Source organism: Arvicola amphibius, chromosome 4 (genome assembly GCF_903992535.2).
Source record: "Arvicola amphibius chromosome 4, mArvAmp1.2, whole genome shotgun sequence".
Classification (NCBI taxonomy): domain Eukaryota; kingdom Metazoa; phylum Chordata; class Mammalia; order Rodentia; family Cricetidae; genus Arvicola; species Arvicola amphibius.
Genome location: NC_052050.1, coordinates 95,595,730 through 95,610,822, shown reverse-complemented (window position 1 = coordinate 95,610,822; position 15,093 = coordinate 95,595,730). Strand labels below are relative to the sequence as shown.

The following is a 15,093-nucleotide window of genomic DNA, read 5'->3' as shown; positions in this document are numbered from 1 at the left end:
AAAATAGAGCATCAAGAAAACTTAATACAACAAGTCAAAAAAATCCACGTGGTAGAGAGATATGTATAGAGATATATCAGCACTAAATACGTGAAGCGGCAGATGGACTCCGTCACTTACCATTCACCACCATCGCCAGCATGGGTTTGTATACAGTTACCATGGTTACTGAGGGTTTGGTGAGGGGCCTAAGCGTTACCGTCGAGGGGGGGAAAATAAAAAGGCAAAATATGCGACATCTTACTCCAAAGACTAAAGCATTTTAACTGGTAATTTTTTTCTTTTTTAAGTTTTAACAAATATGACCCTTTGATTGTGTTGAAGAGGAACCCAGTGGTACAAAGGGCAGGTGCTGAATGTCAGAACACGGGGTCTACATTTCCGATCGACAGGGGCCATGGCTGAAATGGGAAATCCTGATTGCTAATTCAATATCTGTAATCAGAGAATGCAAAAATTCAAGCTGGTTTTGGTTTTTAACTGCAAGAATTAATGACAAGTGCCTCTCACTTGTTCTGTTTTAGTATTTTGAATGTCATTGTTTGGAAATTTGGTCTAATTTGCAAACCACTGTGGATCCCTCTTCAACCCTAAAGTGGACTAAAAAAGAAGCAAAACTTGATATATATTTGGTTTGGCTTGAATACTGTGTCTTCTTCCGAACCTATTGCACCCATTGTTCATAAAACATGGAAAATAAAGTAAAACAAACAGAACCTTTCATATTTATCTCCCTTTCATCTCATTTTTTTTGCCATCTACTCTCCAGCAATGATATAAAGAATAATCTAAAGTAAAATTTAACCAAAAAGTAAGGCCAGTTTTCCTTTTTATATATAAATATATATATATAAATATAAATATATATAAACAATGAGAAGGGAGTAGGGTCACACACGAGACACCAATGATGCACCTGGAAGGACGAATGAGCGTGAAGCAGACATTTAAAAAAAAAAAAAAAAAGAGGAAAAGGAAAATATTTTGACATGCACCTCGATTTTACGGCCCTCTACCACGGTACCGTGCAATTTCTCCCTCGCCCTGTCCGCATCCGCACTATTTTCGAAAGTTACGAAACCAAATCCCTGCATGCAGGAGGGAGAAGGAGAACAACATGCATATTATTATTTCAGTCAACGACCGCTTGGCAAAGTTCTCTGGCTTTCATTGCTATCTCTTGTCCTGGCTTCGGTTCTGTAACATGCAAATTAGAGAAATTATAAGAACACTACGATGTGCAGTCATTAAGCAACAAATGTGAACGAGTTTATTTTCCTGTCACCCGTTAGCTGGAACCCCTAAAGAACTCAAAGATGGATATGAAAACGAAAACCAAACCAACAAACAAACCAAAAAAAAAAAAATACCTTTCTAAACATCACTACGGAAAAAAAGAAATCAAACAAAAAGAAAATGAGATCAAAATAAATGTGCAGTGTCTTCACGGAGAATAAACAAAATAACGAGGAAAAAGAAAGGGAGCCAGTTTCTTGACGTGCAAATTAAAAAATCAAACAAAATAAAACGTGTGCACGGGAATTCCACAGTGAACGCTCAGGTCCTGTCACATTGCCTACGGAGTCATGCTGCGTGGATTTAAGAACCGTTCTTCTTCATGCAAGTTAAGGTTATTTGATTCTGTCAACTGTACAGCCTTTGCTTCTCAAACAAATAAAAGTAACAAGCCTAAAAAAAGGAAAGACCTTTTTTTATATATATAATAAATCTTGAACTTGTGGTTCTAATAAACAAAAGAAAAATCACATGAAATGAATAGAAATCAACCTTTGTTGGTTAACAACGTAGATAATCAAGTCCCCTTCTGCATTTGTTCTTTGCCCTCCCCCTCCCCAAATAATAAAAGGCTTTAGAGTCTGACTTTTTAAGTTATGCTATTAACCAGAAAACAAACTTCCAGGGCACTGGGCTAGCATTCAACAAGTACCAAAGTAAGGACATTTCCAGAATGGGGAATCTGTGCAGCAGACTGAACCCATCCTCTTGACTGATGATGAGCAACAAATGTTCCCTTTGTTTCATCACAAATACAGTTTTTACTTTTGATATTTCAACTTCTAGCACCAACCCCACTAATCCATATTATTAAAAAGCCACCTTTATTCTTCACTGACATGGTTTCTATGGTGAGTATAGAAAATCTGACATACTACTTCTAAAATCCTTGAGCCTATTTGTATATTTTGTTTAGAAATATATACACCAACCTTTGGAATAATACAGGTACATTAGCTCCACATTGGTTTAAGTGGGGAACAACTTTGCGCTGTGTGGGAACTATCCATTTGCACAGAATAAACTGCACACACAGTCAAAACAGTTGCTTGACCCTCATGCATGGCATTAAGCTTTACAAATAAAATGTGCAATAATTACGCATTCTGAGTGGTTATAGCCATCTGATATTAGTCCTATACTGGGGCTTATGATGACCTCATGATTGAGGGATATTTGGAGAAGAGTTGCTGGGTGCATGAGCCAGAAGACACTATGACACTAGTCTGTCTGTGGAGGGGATGAACTATGAGTGCTGGGAGATGGACCTTTGTCCATGTCACACACACAAAGAAATCAGATGGATTTACTTGGACTGAATGACTTTACAATGCATTTTCCAGAGTGAGGATTCATAAGTAGGGCATGCCTGAGTGATCCAATTAATATACAGTGACATATTCCACAAAAGCTTTGTACGTGTTGCCTACCTAATCTGGGTCCTCAAAAGTACTTGCTAATAGTATTCTAGTTTTGGTGAGAAAGGAACAAAAATGTCCTTTGATAGCAAAGGACAGAATCTGAGGGGATGGGCTGCTCCATTTGACAACTCTATCTTCCAGCCTGTGGTCCCCAAATTCAGTTGTACAGCAGGTTACATATTTTAATTCCTGGGCCTCATTTTGGTTTTGCCACATGAGAAACCCTGAGTAAAGGCTAGACATCCGTTTGCCTCATAAAACTACCTACATGACTCTATGGCTGGATTTTCCTGATTTTTCTCTTTATTACACACCCGTAAGAAGAACATTTCATGTGCTAGAATAAGAAAAACTCTGCAGCACTGCTTCGAGAACGTCACCAGTGGGGCTGCATGAGTTTATGACTTTCTCGTTTCATGCAGAAATGTAGGGAGCACAGCAAAGATTATAAGCCCAAGATGTCTCAGTTATGTTCCTTCTCTCCTGTAGGCCCAAGTTTATGAGCATCCAAGTCAGACAACTAGGGATTATTAAGAGAAATAAGGGATTTATAGTCTCCCACCAGACAAGAAAAGATAATCTTGTTTCTGCCTTACGGATAGAGAGAAGGGTGGTGTCTTCTTTTGGTTTTTCAGGACAGGTTTTCTCTGTGTAACAGCCCTAACTGTTCTGGAACTCACTCTGTAGACCAGGCTGGCTTCGAACTCACAGAGATCCACCAGCCTCTGCTTCCTAAGTGCTGAGATTAAAGGCGAGCACCGCCACTGGCCAGTGGATGATATCATCTTAATTGGCATAAAAAGTCTCCATTACTAAAGCACTGCAAAGAACACAGCTGTAAACACTGTCCAAGGAAACTTGTTCTAAAGTTCATTGACCCAGGGCAAACCCCCTGGCTTAAATGCATGTTATGCACCTGAAGAAGAGCTAAAGATGGAGATAGAAGTACTCTTGCCATTCTAGAAAACATGCAGACTGAGGAAGAAAAGACCCCTGGATGGTTCCTATTCCAAGGAATGACTTGTTGAGACTTGAGAAGGTTAGGTTCAAAGCTGAGCTTGTCCTACAAATGGCCCCCTAAATATCCTGCAGGCTTGAATAATTCTACCTCCCATCTAGCCCTACAATGATACATCTTTCTCGGTACAAAAGATGATCAGAAGTCCTACATGGAGACTCCCATCTGGACTGGAGATGTGGTTTCTGGTCCTTTTGGCCATTTGCTCTATCCCTAAAGCCCTGGGTCCTGGTGTCTCAGAAAGTAGAAGCCAAGATGTTGTGGTTGTTTCTATTGACCTGCCCCATGGTCAAGATTTCATATAAAAGAGCACCATGCCACCCTTAAAAATATGGACTTTTTTGTCCTTGTATTGGAATGAATTAAACACCTTTGTTTTGAAGAGTTAGGGGCAAGATGAAATAGCGATGTGGAATAATGAAGAGTGTTAAGAAAAGAGGCCATGCAGAGTCAGGTAGAGCAGTACAGGCCAATCATCCCAGATAGCTTCTAGACTGGGGCAGGAGAGTCATGAGTTCAAGGCCTGCCTGAGTGACTAAGGGAGACCCTGCCTCAGACAAAAATAAAGAGGGCCTTGGGGTGTAGTTCAATGACAGGATGCTTGCCCAGTGTGTCTTACATTTGATTGCTAGAAGTGCACAATTAAGAAGAAAAAAGAATAAATGCAAAAAAAGAAGGAAGGGATAGAAGGAGAGAAAAGGGAATGAAAGGAAATAAGGAAATTAAATAGGACAGAAAGGAGAAAGAAGGAATGAAGAAGGGAAGAAGAGAGAAATGAGGTGGCATGGAGTTCAGATTGTCATTAGCATCCTTCCACTGAGAGTCATACCTTCTCAGGTCTACCTGGACAGGTGCTCAGAGAAGAGACAATAAGGCTCCTGGCAGAGGGGTCTGTGCTGTGTAGATGGGCATGAAGCACTTGTGACCTAAAGTGGAGACCTACCTGGAACATGGTTTGCTGATCTAAAAGCCTTTCAGAGAATTATGAATTCACACAGTACTGAATTATGCTCACTTCCCCTTCCTAGTACTAGTGCTTTTAGGCAGTGGATTTTCTTTGGGGCAGTCATGTGAACACCATATTTTTTTTTAATCTTAAGTCAAGATTCCATAACTTCCTGGAAGGTGGAATGAATACGCTCTATTCAATATGATAACTCACATTCTCCCATCTCCAATGTAGGGAACTCATGCTTAGTTGGAATGGCCATAGAAATTAATTTTCTTGATGACTAAGTGTCTGATATTTCATCTCTCCAATGACTTCTGCAAAGACAGCCCATTCTTCTTTGTGAGATATTTTCTTTTTCTGTTCTTCCTTTCCTCCTTCCTTCTCTTCCTCCTTCCTTCCCTTCCTCCTTCCTTCCCTTCCTCCTTCCCTCCCTCCCTCCCTTTCTTACTCATTCACCCTTAGCTTAGTTACTTCTCTCAGAAAGTATCTTTACCTTCAGCTACATGCTTAGAGTTTCAAGAGCCCCTGTGGTCATGGCAAAATGCGACAATTTTATGACAGTTGCCCATGACTGGTCTTTCCTGACACTCAAGAAAAGCTAAGAGCTAGAAGCAAGTCTGTCTTGCTCAAGAATCATTCACCTGGAGAGGAACTAGTGAATAGATACATATGAGTGCATACATATATACTAATTCAAAGGCCAAGTTGCATATTTCTTAGGTATAATAAAGAATAGCTAAATCTGACAGTATCCCCAGAACAAAGCATCTCAGAAGCAAAAGAATGATTTTAAATCTCTTTAAAGAATAACTGAATTGTGCAATTCATTACTGCCCCCCCATGTAGTCCTGTTTTGTTATCAAGGCTGTCCTTCCTTTTGAAGATGTGCGTTTCCTATAGTATCTAGCTATACATAAAATACTCAGCCTATATGTTTCCAGAACACTACAGATACTTCCTGTCTCTGCATGGATGTGTGTGTGCGCGCGCGCGCGCACACACACACACACACACACACACACACACACACTTATGTGTAGAGTCATCCTCTCTCAACTTTGAGCCATCTGCCTCAGGGAGTGTCCTATGGAGAATAAGGGACCAAGATGAGAGTTCCTGGTCCTTTGGGGCCCCTGGTTTCCTGGTCAACTGGGGCAGTAACTGATGGAAATGAGGTCCTAACAATGCTTCCGTTTCTTGAGGGCAAGGATGGAAATGCTCCTCTAAGGCCCCTTCTCACCCACACAGGATGCCAAATAGGACAACTAGCCTTTTCTAAGATGCTCCAGGTAGCATTCCCAACTAGCTGGTTTCAGGGACATTCCCATGACGTGGCACCAGCCAGCAGACACACCTGCAAGGCAGAGTACTCCAACCCACAGAGACAAGAAGGCCAGTTTGGATGTTTCCTAATCTAAAAAAAAAAAAGGAAAAGAAAGAGCAAAGAAAGAAAAACAAAACAGTCCAACAAAATTCCGAATGCAGATGCTGAAATGGAAGTACTCTTTTCCCTGAAGCCACCAGGGATGGGCTAATCAAGGAGAAGATGGGGAAATTCCTTAAAATAGTATAACATTGTACTTTGAAAATAGCCAACAATACTGTAGTGCTGTCCCTAAATATCTCTAGAAAGAAATGAAACAGCTTTCTTCAATTGACAAACATCTTTCTAAACAAAATTCAAATTAAGCAGAAATTTAAAACAAGCCTCAGTCAACAAGGAAAAAAACGAGTCCCAGAACACAATAAGAAGATAAAGAGTTCAGAATCAGGGCAGAGTCGGGACACATTCTATGCTATCTTCACCAGTTTTGCCAGGAATCCACCAGTCCCAAGCAAGAAGGTTTAGACTTGAGTATATCTTTCTCTTAGTGCATCTTACTCTGCAGGTATAAAAATAATTGCTTCAATGGTTTCCATATAAGATACAGCTCACTGCTTCCTCTCATCCAAATTCAGAGGTCAGAGTATAAAAATGACTGGAAAAATAGCTAAATCTGACAAAGAATGGCCAGGTCCCTGAATGAGCAGAAGTGCAAACTTATAATTGATTGACTCTCCACTCATCTGGCAGGTTACAATATCATTTCGAATGTAAAGCAAGCCCTGGAATTTATTCCCTCAATTTGGATAATACTGTCCTCCTCAGTCAACGTTAAATCTACTTAGGATGGGGTGGGTGGAGGGCAGATGCCATAAGAAATAATAAATCACACAGTTTTCTTCATAGTGTGGTTACTGTGCCATGTGACACACTACAAACCCAGCGAAGCTTAGGGGCCCTCCTGGTTGCCTATTGTCCTGTGTTGCCACAGAAGGGGCATTGTTCAGCCCACCTAGCATCTCTCTGTGTTTGATAGCAGTATTGCCAATGTTCATTTTCAGAGGCTAAGAATGGAAGAAAGATGGGAGATTGAGGTTCCTTAGGATCCGATTGGCTGTAGGTGTGTTCTAGTCTGAGCTATTCAGAGCTGTGCTTCATCTGGCATCTAGGACCACTCTTTCCTTACCCAACACCATTCTCTGTGACTACACAGGTGATGCTGGAACATCTTATGAATCTGTTTCCTACGAGGGGTGTTTGAGTGAGGCTCTTGAAACTTCTCAGAGTACACAAAGACAAAACGTAGGGTTTATGACAACAACAGAGACAGTGCCAAACACTTGTGGGCAAGGGCTGGTCTACATGCATGGGAGGGCGTGGCCTGATATAGATTGCTGGGACCAGCCAGCATTAGAGTTTCTGATTTGGATGTCTGGGCTGGAGATGGTGGGCATGTATCTTTAATAAGCTCCTGTAAGCTGCTGATACTACAGATTTGGGACCACATTTCTATAGCCATAGATAAAGAGCACACATCGGATGGACTGGATGTTTACATCTCCTGTGTAAGGTACTGGAACCTTCTCTCAGAGTCTTCTACATATACTTGTCAGCTCCAGGAAAAAACAATTTAATCATTGGTTTCTTAGTAAGGAAACAACAATCTCAAGGCAAGAGCATACTACATAATTAGGATTGTAATATACTAATGAATAAAATTATATTCAAAAGGTTGGTGTATATGTGATTTTTCTCCTCTGCAACCCAGGAAAAGAACTGCACTTTATTAATACAGAGTAATCACATATTTACCTGCTCATGAGACTATCAACTCACTTTTAATATAAACAACATAATTATCACTGAAAAACAAAAAATGTAGCAATATCATTATTTTTTAAGCATGGGTAATTTTCCTCTGGAAACTTAAGATATAGAGTTATATCTTTCTCTATATTTAAACCAGCAATTAAAGTTTAACCCATATATATTTTAAACTGAACCCAATGCATTTCCCAACATTAAGGAAATGGGAGGTGGTCTCTAAAGAAATTCCCCCCAGTGCATTTCTGAGGTATGGACTCAAACAGTGCAGTTATTTCCCTTTCTCCTAACAGACAGGTCACAACCAGCTAAGAAATTCCAAACTGAATCAAGTTGCTTACCTTCGAGCCTCGCTCATTAAAAATAATTTCAACATCTAATATTTTACCAAATTGCTGCAAAGAAACAGAAATATATAATAAGCAAAAAGAGAAATCAGATAAAGTATACAATATACACTAGCAATTACTCCTCAACTCAGAGAGCCTTCCCTGAGTTAAGAGTACATACATTTTTATGTTGTTCTGTTACTAAGTCACATGCTTGAAATAAGGAAATGCGGGTATATTTATTATCTTCAATATATGGCATTTTCTAACAGGTGAGGTATACAATAAGTGCCCAGGACAAAATTTTAACCAAGACGTTAATTCTCTCTCTCTCTCTCTCTCTCTCTCTCTCTCTCTCTCTCTCTCTCTCTGTGTGTGTATGTGTGTGTGTGTGTGTGTGTGTGTGTATGTGTGTGTGTGTGTCTTCCCAGGCACTGAGCAGCAGATATTAAAAATGGCTAGTCATTCTCTACATAACATTTCCACTAGTTACAAGGATAAACACCCTAGGGGAGCTGAGATTTTGATAATAAAATACCCAACTAGAATGTGATGTTGAAGGTTTGCAGCTCTGAGCTCACAGCAAATCCAGGAGCACCCAGACCATGTGAGAAAAGTGAAAACACAAAGGGTCCCAGGTGCATCATAACCAGACATCTGCAGAGTCGGCATGGGTCCGGGATGATGCTAGCCCCCAATCCAGATGACAGTGTGTACTCCTAAACACAGTTGACACCCCTAACATGAGCTGGCTCTATAAAACACCCAGAAACCAAGTTTCAGTTATCAAATAACTAGACTGGCAAATAAAAGGCAAATGACCATTGGCATTTAAATTTCAGGCTTTATAGGATAAGTAACATTTGTAACATATAATTTTGTATTACATATAAGCAATTTGTCCCACATACTATTTAGAATATAAGATAAGATACTTGCTGTTTATATACAATTCAAATATAACTACTGTGTCGTGTGCATGTGTGTGTGTGTGTGTGTGTGTGTGTGTGTGTGTGTGTGTGTGTGAAAATGGAAATTTGGCAGTCTGGATGAGTATTGCTCATCATGCAACTCTTGATTAGGGCATCTGAAAGCACGAGCATCTAATATCCCAAATCTCTCTAACTTAAGGTTCTTGTGCTTCCTAGATGTCATAGAAAATGGAGCAAGTGTTTCAAGCATGTAATTTGTTCCCCATAATGTTGGTGGAAGAAGCTATTGTAAAGCAGGCAGTCTGGCCCAGGGAAGAATAAGACGGGACTTTTGCCTCAGTGCAGAATGGAAGGCAAACATCCATTTTATTTTATTTTTTTTCTTTGTTTTTTTTTCTCATGGTTTATGATTGAACAAAGAAGCAAAAGCCAGTGGAATGCATCCTGCAGGTTTTCCTTCCTTCTTTCCTTCCTTCCCTCCTTCCTTCCTTCCTTCCTTCCTTCCTTCCTTCCTTCCTCCCTTCCTTCCTCTCTCCCTCCCTTCCTTTCTTCCTGTCTGTTCTTTATTTTCCCCAGTATATTTCCCTATTGATATTTGGAATATACCACAATCATATTTGTTTCCCATTCCTTCTAGGTCCGCCTCTCCACCCTTGTGCCCCTCCCCCAAAAGAAAAGAATATATCAAGGTCAATTTGTATTGCCCATACACTCATGGGAGAATGGTCAAATCTCAGTGGCCAGGCCTGTAAGGATAACTGAGGTTTCCCCAACATCCCCACCAGAAGCCATCAACTGTGAAGAACTACAGTTTACCATCTTTCTGTTTTCGCTTGGTGGTTTCTGCCATGCCTGCCTGCCTGTGCACTGTGGATATTCACTGCTACCTTGTTACTTCAGGAGAGTCCAGGCTGTTCTTTCATCCTTGGTTGGGAGTGTTAATCAAGGCTCTATAGCAAAAGATAGCAGGGTTGGGAGAAGGATGAAGTCAGGATCAAAGGGGGACAAAGAATAGTAATTTTGAGAAGCTGAATAGTCTCCCTGACCAATCCGCCCGGGTTTATGAATTGCGAGTAACTTGGAGAGTCGATGGCAAGAGATATCTGCTAGTACTCAAGAAAATAACTATTATTTTAAAAATTTCACATTTATTTAATGTGTTTGTGTGTGCACCAAGGCATGTATGTGAAGGTCAGAGGACTAGGACTTGAACTTAGTGTGTTTAGTTTGGCAGCAAGGACTTTATCTCCTGAATCATCTTGCCTGCTCTTTAGAATGTTTTTGTGCCAATTTTTAGGGTAGAGGGAAAAAAACTCATTAAAAACAGACAAAGAAAACTTTCCAATGTGACAAATGAAGAATTGGCCATTGAGAGGTGAACCCAGATCCATAGTAAAGAATCTGCCACTGTGTAAGCACTTCAAAAGAACAACGGCTGCAGAATATTCCATCCCCACAGATGCTTTCCTATTTATTTCAGGCATCAGAGCCAAGAAGCACATATATTTATGGAAAGAGAAGGCTGAAAAAGACATCTTCCGACACCATGAAGCAAATGTCACCCATGGAACACTCCCTAAACAGTCAACACAAAAACGCTTCCCTTCAAACAGGAACTGGATGAGACGAACCGATCAGAAAGCCATCCTAGCATGTGTCATTCCCTAAATGAAGCAATGACACCATATGCCCTGGAATGATCTCCAGTGTTTGCTTCTTTGGCAGGTGGCACTGGGTGGATGGGTCTGGAAGCCAGAGAAACGAGTCACAGGAAGAATGCTGAAGCAAGCCCGTTTTCCGAGACAGTTGTGCACTATATTTATAGTATCAACCGTTTAATTGAGAAGTTTGGTACTAATGATGCCAACACAGCTGGCACATCTTCAATTTAAATAGACACGACTCGTTTGCAGACATAACTAGCATTTGTTTGCTCAACGGCAATGTTCATGAACACTGAGCAGCAACTTGGGCCACATGAGGTATCTCAATGGTTGTGTCAAGACCCGAATCTGGATGCCCATATGCCTGTGCTTGGGCAAGAAAGTACTGAGCAGCTTAGACATCCTTAGACCAAATGACACTTCACAGAAAAACTGTGAAGGATACTCAGCAGGTATAGCATAAACCTGAAAGTGAAGTTAGTTCAGCGTGAGCAGAGAGATTAAAGACGGGCTTCATGCTGGTGCTTCGTTTTAATTTTTTCTTTTATTTTTGAGATTATAATTTAATTACATTTCTCCTTTCCATTTCCTTCTTCCAAACATGTCATATACCTTTTTCTACTTTTCAAATTCATCTCCCTCTCTCCTTTTACTAACTGTTATTGCATACATATGCAAATGTATATGTCTATACATACATATTTCTAAATATAACCTAGTCAGTTCCTATTGTGCTGTTTGTATGTTTTCGGGACTGACCATTTGACACTGGGCAGCCAATTGGTGTACTCATTCCTGGAGTTGTTATTAAGGTGGTTGCAGTGAACAAAGAGAAGGCACTGTGATGTCCTCAAAATGACTTTACTAGCCGGGCGGCGGTGGCGCACGCCTTTAATCCCAGCACTCGGGAGGTAGAGGCAGGCGGATCTCTGTGAGTTCAAGACCAGCCTGGTCTACAAGAGCTAGTTCCAGGACAGGCTCCAAAGCCACAGAGAAACCCTGTCTCGAAAAACCAAAAAATAAAAATGACTTTACTATTCCCAATGCCTTAGTTTATGGAATGCTATATTAACATGAAAGGGGTATGGGAGTCTGTCAGCACCACACCCACCGAAAGGATTCATCCAAGTGTCTTTTTCACAAGTACAAAGTCATGTGTTTTGTCTTTATGACTAAAGACAGACTTTAATGGATCATTTTTCTATCCAATGTGTCTTTATTTATTATGTGTCTATATACATTTGTGCTCTGCGCATGTACAGATGCATGTATTTGTGCAGGTGCTGTGCATGTGTGCATATGTGTGGAGTCTAGACAACAACCTCAGGTATCCTTCCTCAACAACATCATTTTGTTTTCTGAGACAGGGTCTCTCATTGACTTGGCCCTTGCCAAGTTGTCTAGGCTGGGAGGCCAGCCAGCCTAGGGAGACTCCTGTCACCTTTACAGTGTTGGGATTATACCTGGGCCAACACTTCTAGATATTTTTCACATGGGCACTGGGGATGAACGCTGGCCTACGTGTCTGCATCTCAATCACTTTATGACTGAGGCATCCCTCCAGTTCCTGGAGTACCTTGATTTTGATAACAAAACCTAGAGGCTGGGACAACAAGGGCATGCTGCAAACTGCAGACTGCAGACTGATCACACTGTTTCTAAAGTCAAACAATTCTGGGGTGCCTTGTGTTGTACCGGGGGCCTGGATGCATCATAGTCTACTCTCATTTCTAATCCAGAAATGTTTAAATTTTAAACATTAACTTACATTACATATTTTTCTTTCAAGAGCAACACATTGTAATTAATTTGGTTGTAATCCATAGAGTTCTTTCATGAGATCAAGAATTCAAGTGTAGAACTTTGATATGAAAATACTGATGTCTCTAATCATGACTGCTTATGAGCACAATTATAAACTTGGCAGATGAAGATGACACAACCTTCTCCTAAATCAAGGCAGTAAACTCCCCAACTGCTTGCCAGAAGATATATGAAATAAAATATACTTACTAAACACTCTCTAAGTATGGGCAAGAAAAATCTCAGATACATTGTCGCATGCTTGCATCCCCACCGTTTTAGAAGATGAAGCAGGGGGATTGAGAGTTTGGGGTGAACCTGTGCTACTCAGCAAATCTGAAGGCAGTTTTGGGTTGCATGGTGAGAGTTTGTCTTGAAAACCAACAAAAAATAAAACAGAGCAAATGAAAATTCAAATAGGAGGGGATGTGAGCGTAAGTGCTGTCCACAGCGCCCCTGGCAGACCTCAAGAGGCACAGTCTGTGCTGAGACAAGTAACTTTTCAGTTCCCCTACCGAAACATCTGGAATAAGTGCTCCTAACAACCGCACTAGTCCCATTCACTCACAGAGCTGTGCACGATTTAAAAGGACTCTAGCTACTGCTTTGACTATTGTAGCGTGCACTGCTCTCCCAAGGAATGAATACAGCACCTTCAAAGACGGCATGCAAAGGAACAAAATGTGAAGCCCAAATCGATGTTGATTTGGAAGAAGTGCCCCCCGACCAAGATGCAAGTGGAGAATGGGAAACACACAATGAAGAGAGGCAACCATAATGCCCATCTCTCTGGAAAGGTACAGAAAGCGCAAATTAAAATATACCACTAGCTGCCTCTTGGCACCATTAGGCAAGTAGCTGCTGTGCAAAGCACGGGGAAAGTTTCGGCACTTGGAGAAGCGGGGCACTGCCAAGTTTGAGGCAATTTGGAAAAAGATAGTACTTTGTGTTGTGTGATGCTCTTGACATTGAGATTTCTGTGCCTTGTTTGAACAATAGAGTCAAAGGAGGCAGGAGGCACAAATATCTTTGCGGTTTTCTCTGTAACAGTCCTCATTTAACCCCTATTCAGCTAGGGGACAGAAGACAGAAGCAGAAGAGACCGTGGCAAAGAAAAATACTGTCTCATGGTCAAAGACTTCATGGTAGCTAACTGAGACTAAAGCATGGCTGCTTACAGTAAAAGATCTCAAAGAGGAAACTGTGCTGAATCCCCTAAACTCCACCGTGGGGAGTCAAGCAGAAAGTTCCAGATGCCTCTCAGTATGATTCATGCTGCTAAATGTATCATATAATAAAATGGCTTTGTGACCACCAGTGTTCATATTAGGAAAATGCCATTTCTTTAAAATAGCAGTTGTAAAAACCAAAGAGGATTCCCAAGACACTACAAGCGGTCCGTGAATCCATATGGTCCAATAATTTTTATAGATGAAATCCACACCACACAAAATCCACACAAACTCTTTAACATAGACACAGATGTTGTTTGTGATAAGTAGAATTAATTTCAGTGTTCATGAACGTATACTGTGTTCCCTTAACTGACAGATGCTACGGGTATATCTATCATCACATCAAATCAACATCTTGTTAGCTAGCTGCGTGAAAATTTTGACTCAAAAGAAAAAAACGAAACCAGTGTTTCTGAAACAAATAGATTTCTATCTGGGTTTAATGCCAGGTAGCATGACAAATTACAAGTTCTTTCTCTGGGCCATCTGCCCTAACCCTAAAGGACCGAGAGATTCAGACATTAACATACACATCTCATCTGTGTGTCTTCCAGCTGCGAGTATTTTGACTACTTCTCTGACTTAGCCCTGTAGCCTCAGGTAAAGTTCAAGATAATCAAAAAGTCCAGGGAAGAAAATAGACCCTTAAGGGTGAGAAGCTGGGGTTGGCTGACTTGCATGTCACCATAAAAGATTGTGAGAATGGTCATTAAGAAACTCCAGCTCAAAGCCAACATCACGGTGACACTTGATGAGTAGAGACAGACCGAATAGCAAGACATCCCCTGGCTTGACATGGCAAAGAGAATATAACTCCTCCAGCTACCCATCAGTCAAACTGGGTCCCACTGCTTTGCACACACTTAACCTCGACTCTCACTTCGAATGCTCTGCACTTTTCAAAGTCATCTTTGACCTGAGAGTGCCCGAGGGTATCTTCGTTCTGCAAGAGTTAGAGGGCTTAACTCAAGGTTATTACCAAATGAGAGAGCGATAAAAGTGCGAGAGTTGACCTTTCCCTCTAAAATGTCAGGTTTCAAGCCTGGGTATCTAAAATATTAGGATGCTTGCTCTGCCTTTGTGTCACACGCATACTTGATAAGCATCATGTGTGTTAAGGCAATAAAAGGTCCAAGCTCACCCCCGTCCCGAGATCACGGAACCCCCGAGTAATGAACCAGGGCTTTGTCTTCATGCTGAGAATAAGATGAGCTTTGCTCACAGTGAGGCATCTGACCTGGCCTCTTCTTGCCGCTGTTGTGATATTTGCGGCTCGCCACAAACTCTTAGAGGAG

General features: G+C 41.0%; 1 protein-coding gene across 8 annotated transcripts in view; it reads right to left on the bottom strand.

Moving 5' to 3' along the window:
* Positions 1 to 15,093, bottom strand: part of Rbfox1 (RNA binding fox-1 homolog 1) — a 365,001-nt gene that overhangs the window by 106,507 nt on the left and 243,401 nt on the right. For all 8 annotated transcript variants that reach the window (XM_038326053.1, XM_038326056.1, XM_038326057.1 and 5 more), the window contains exons 4-5: positions 8,177 to 8,230; positions 996 to 1,088 (exon numbers count right to left, since the gene is read on the bottom strand). In XM_038326053.1, the coding sequence (XP_038181981.1) occupies positions 996 to 1,088; positions 8,177 to 8,230 (147 nt within the window). The remainder of the gene's footprint in view (positions 1 to 995; positions 1,089 to 8,176; positions 8,231 to 15,093) is intronic.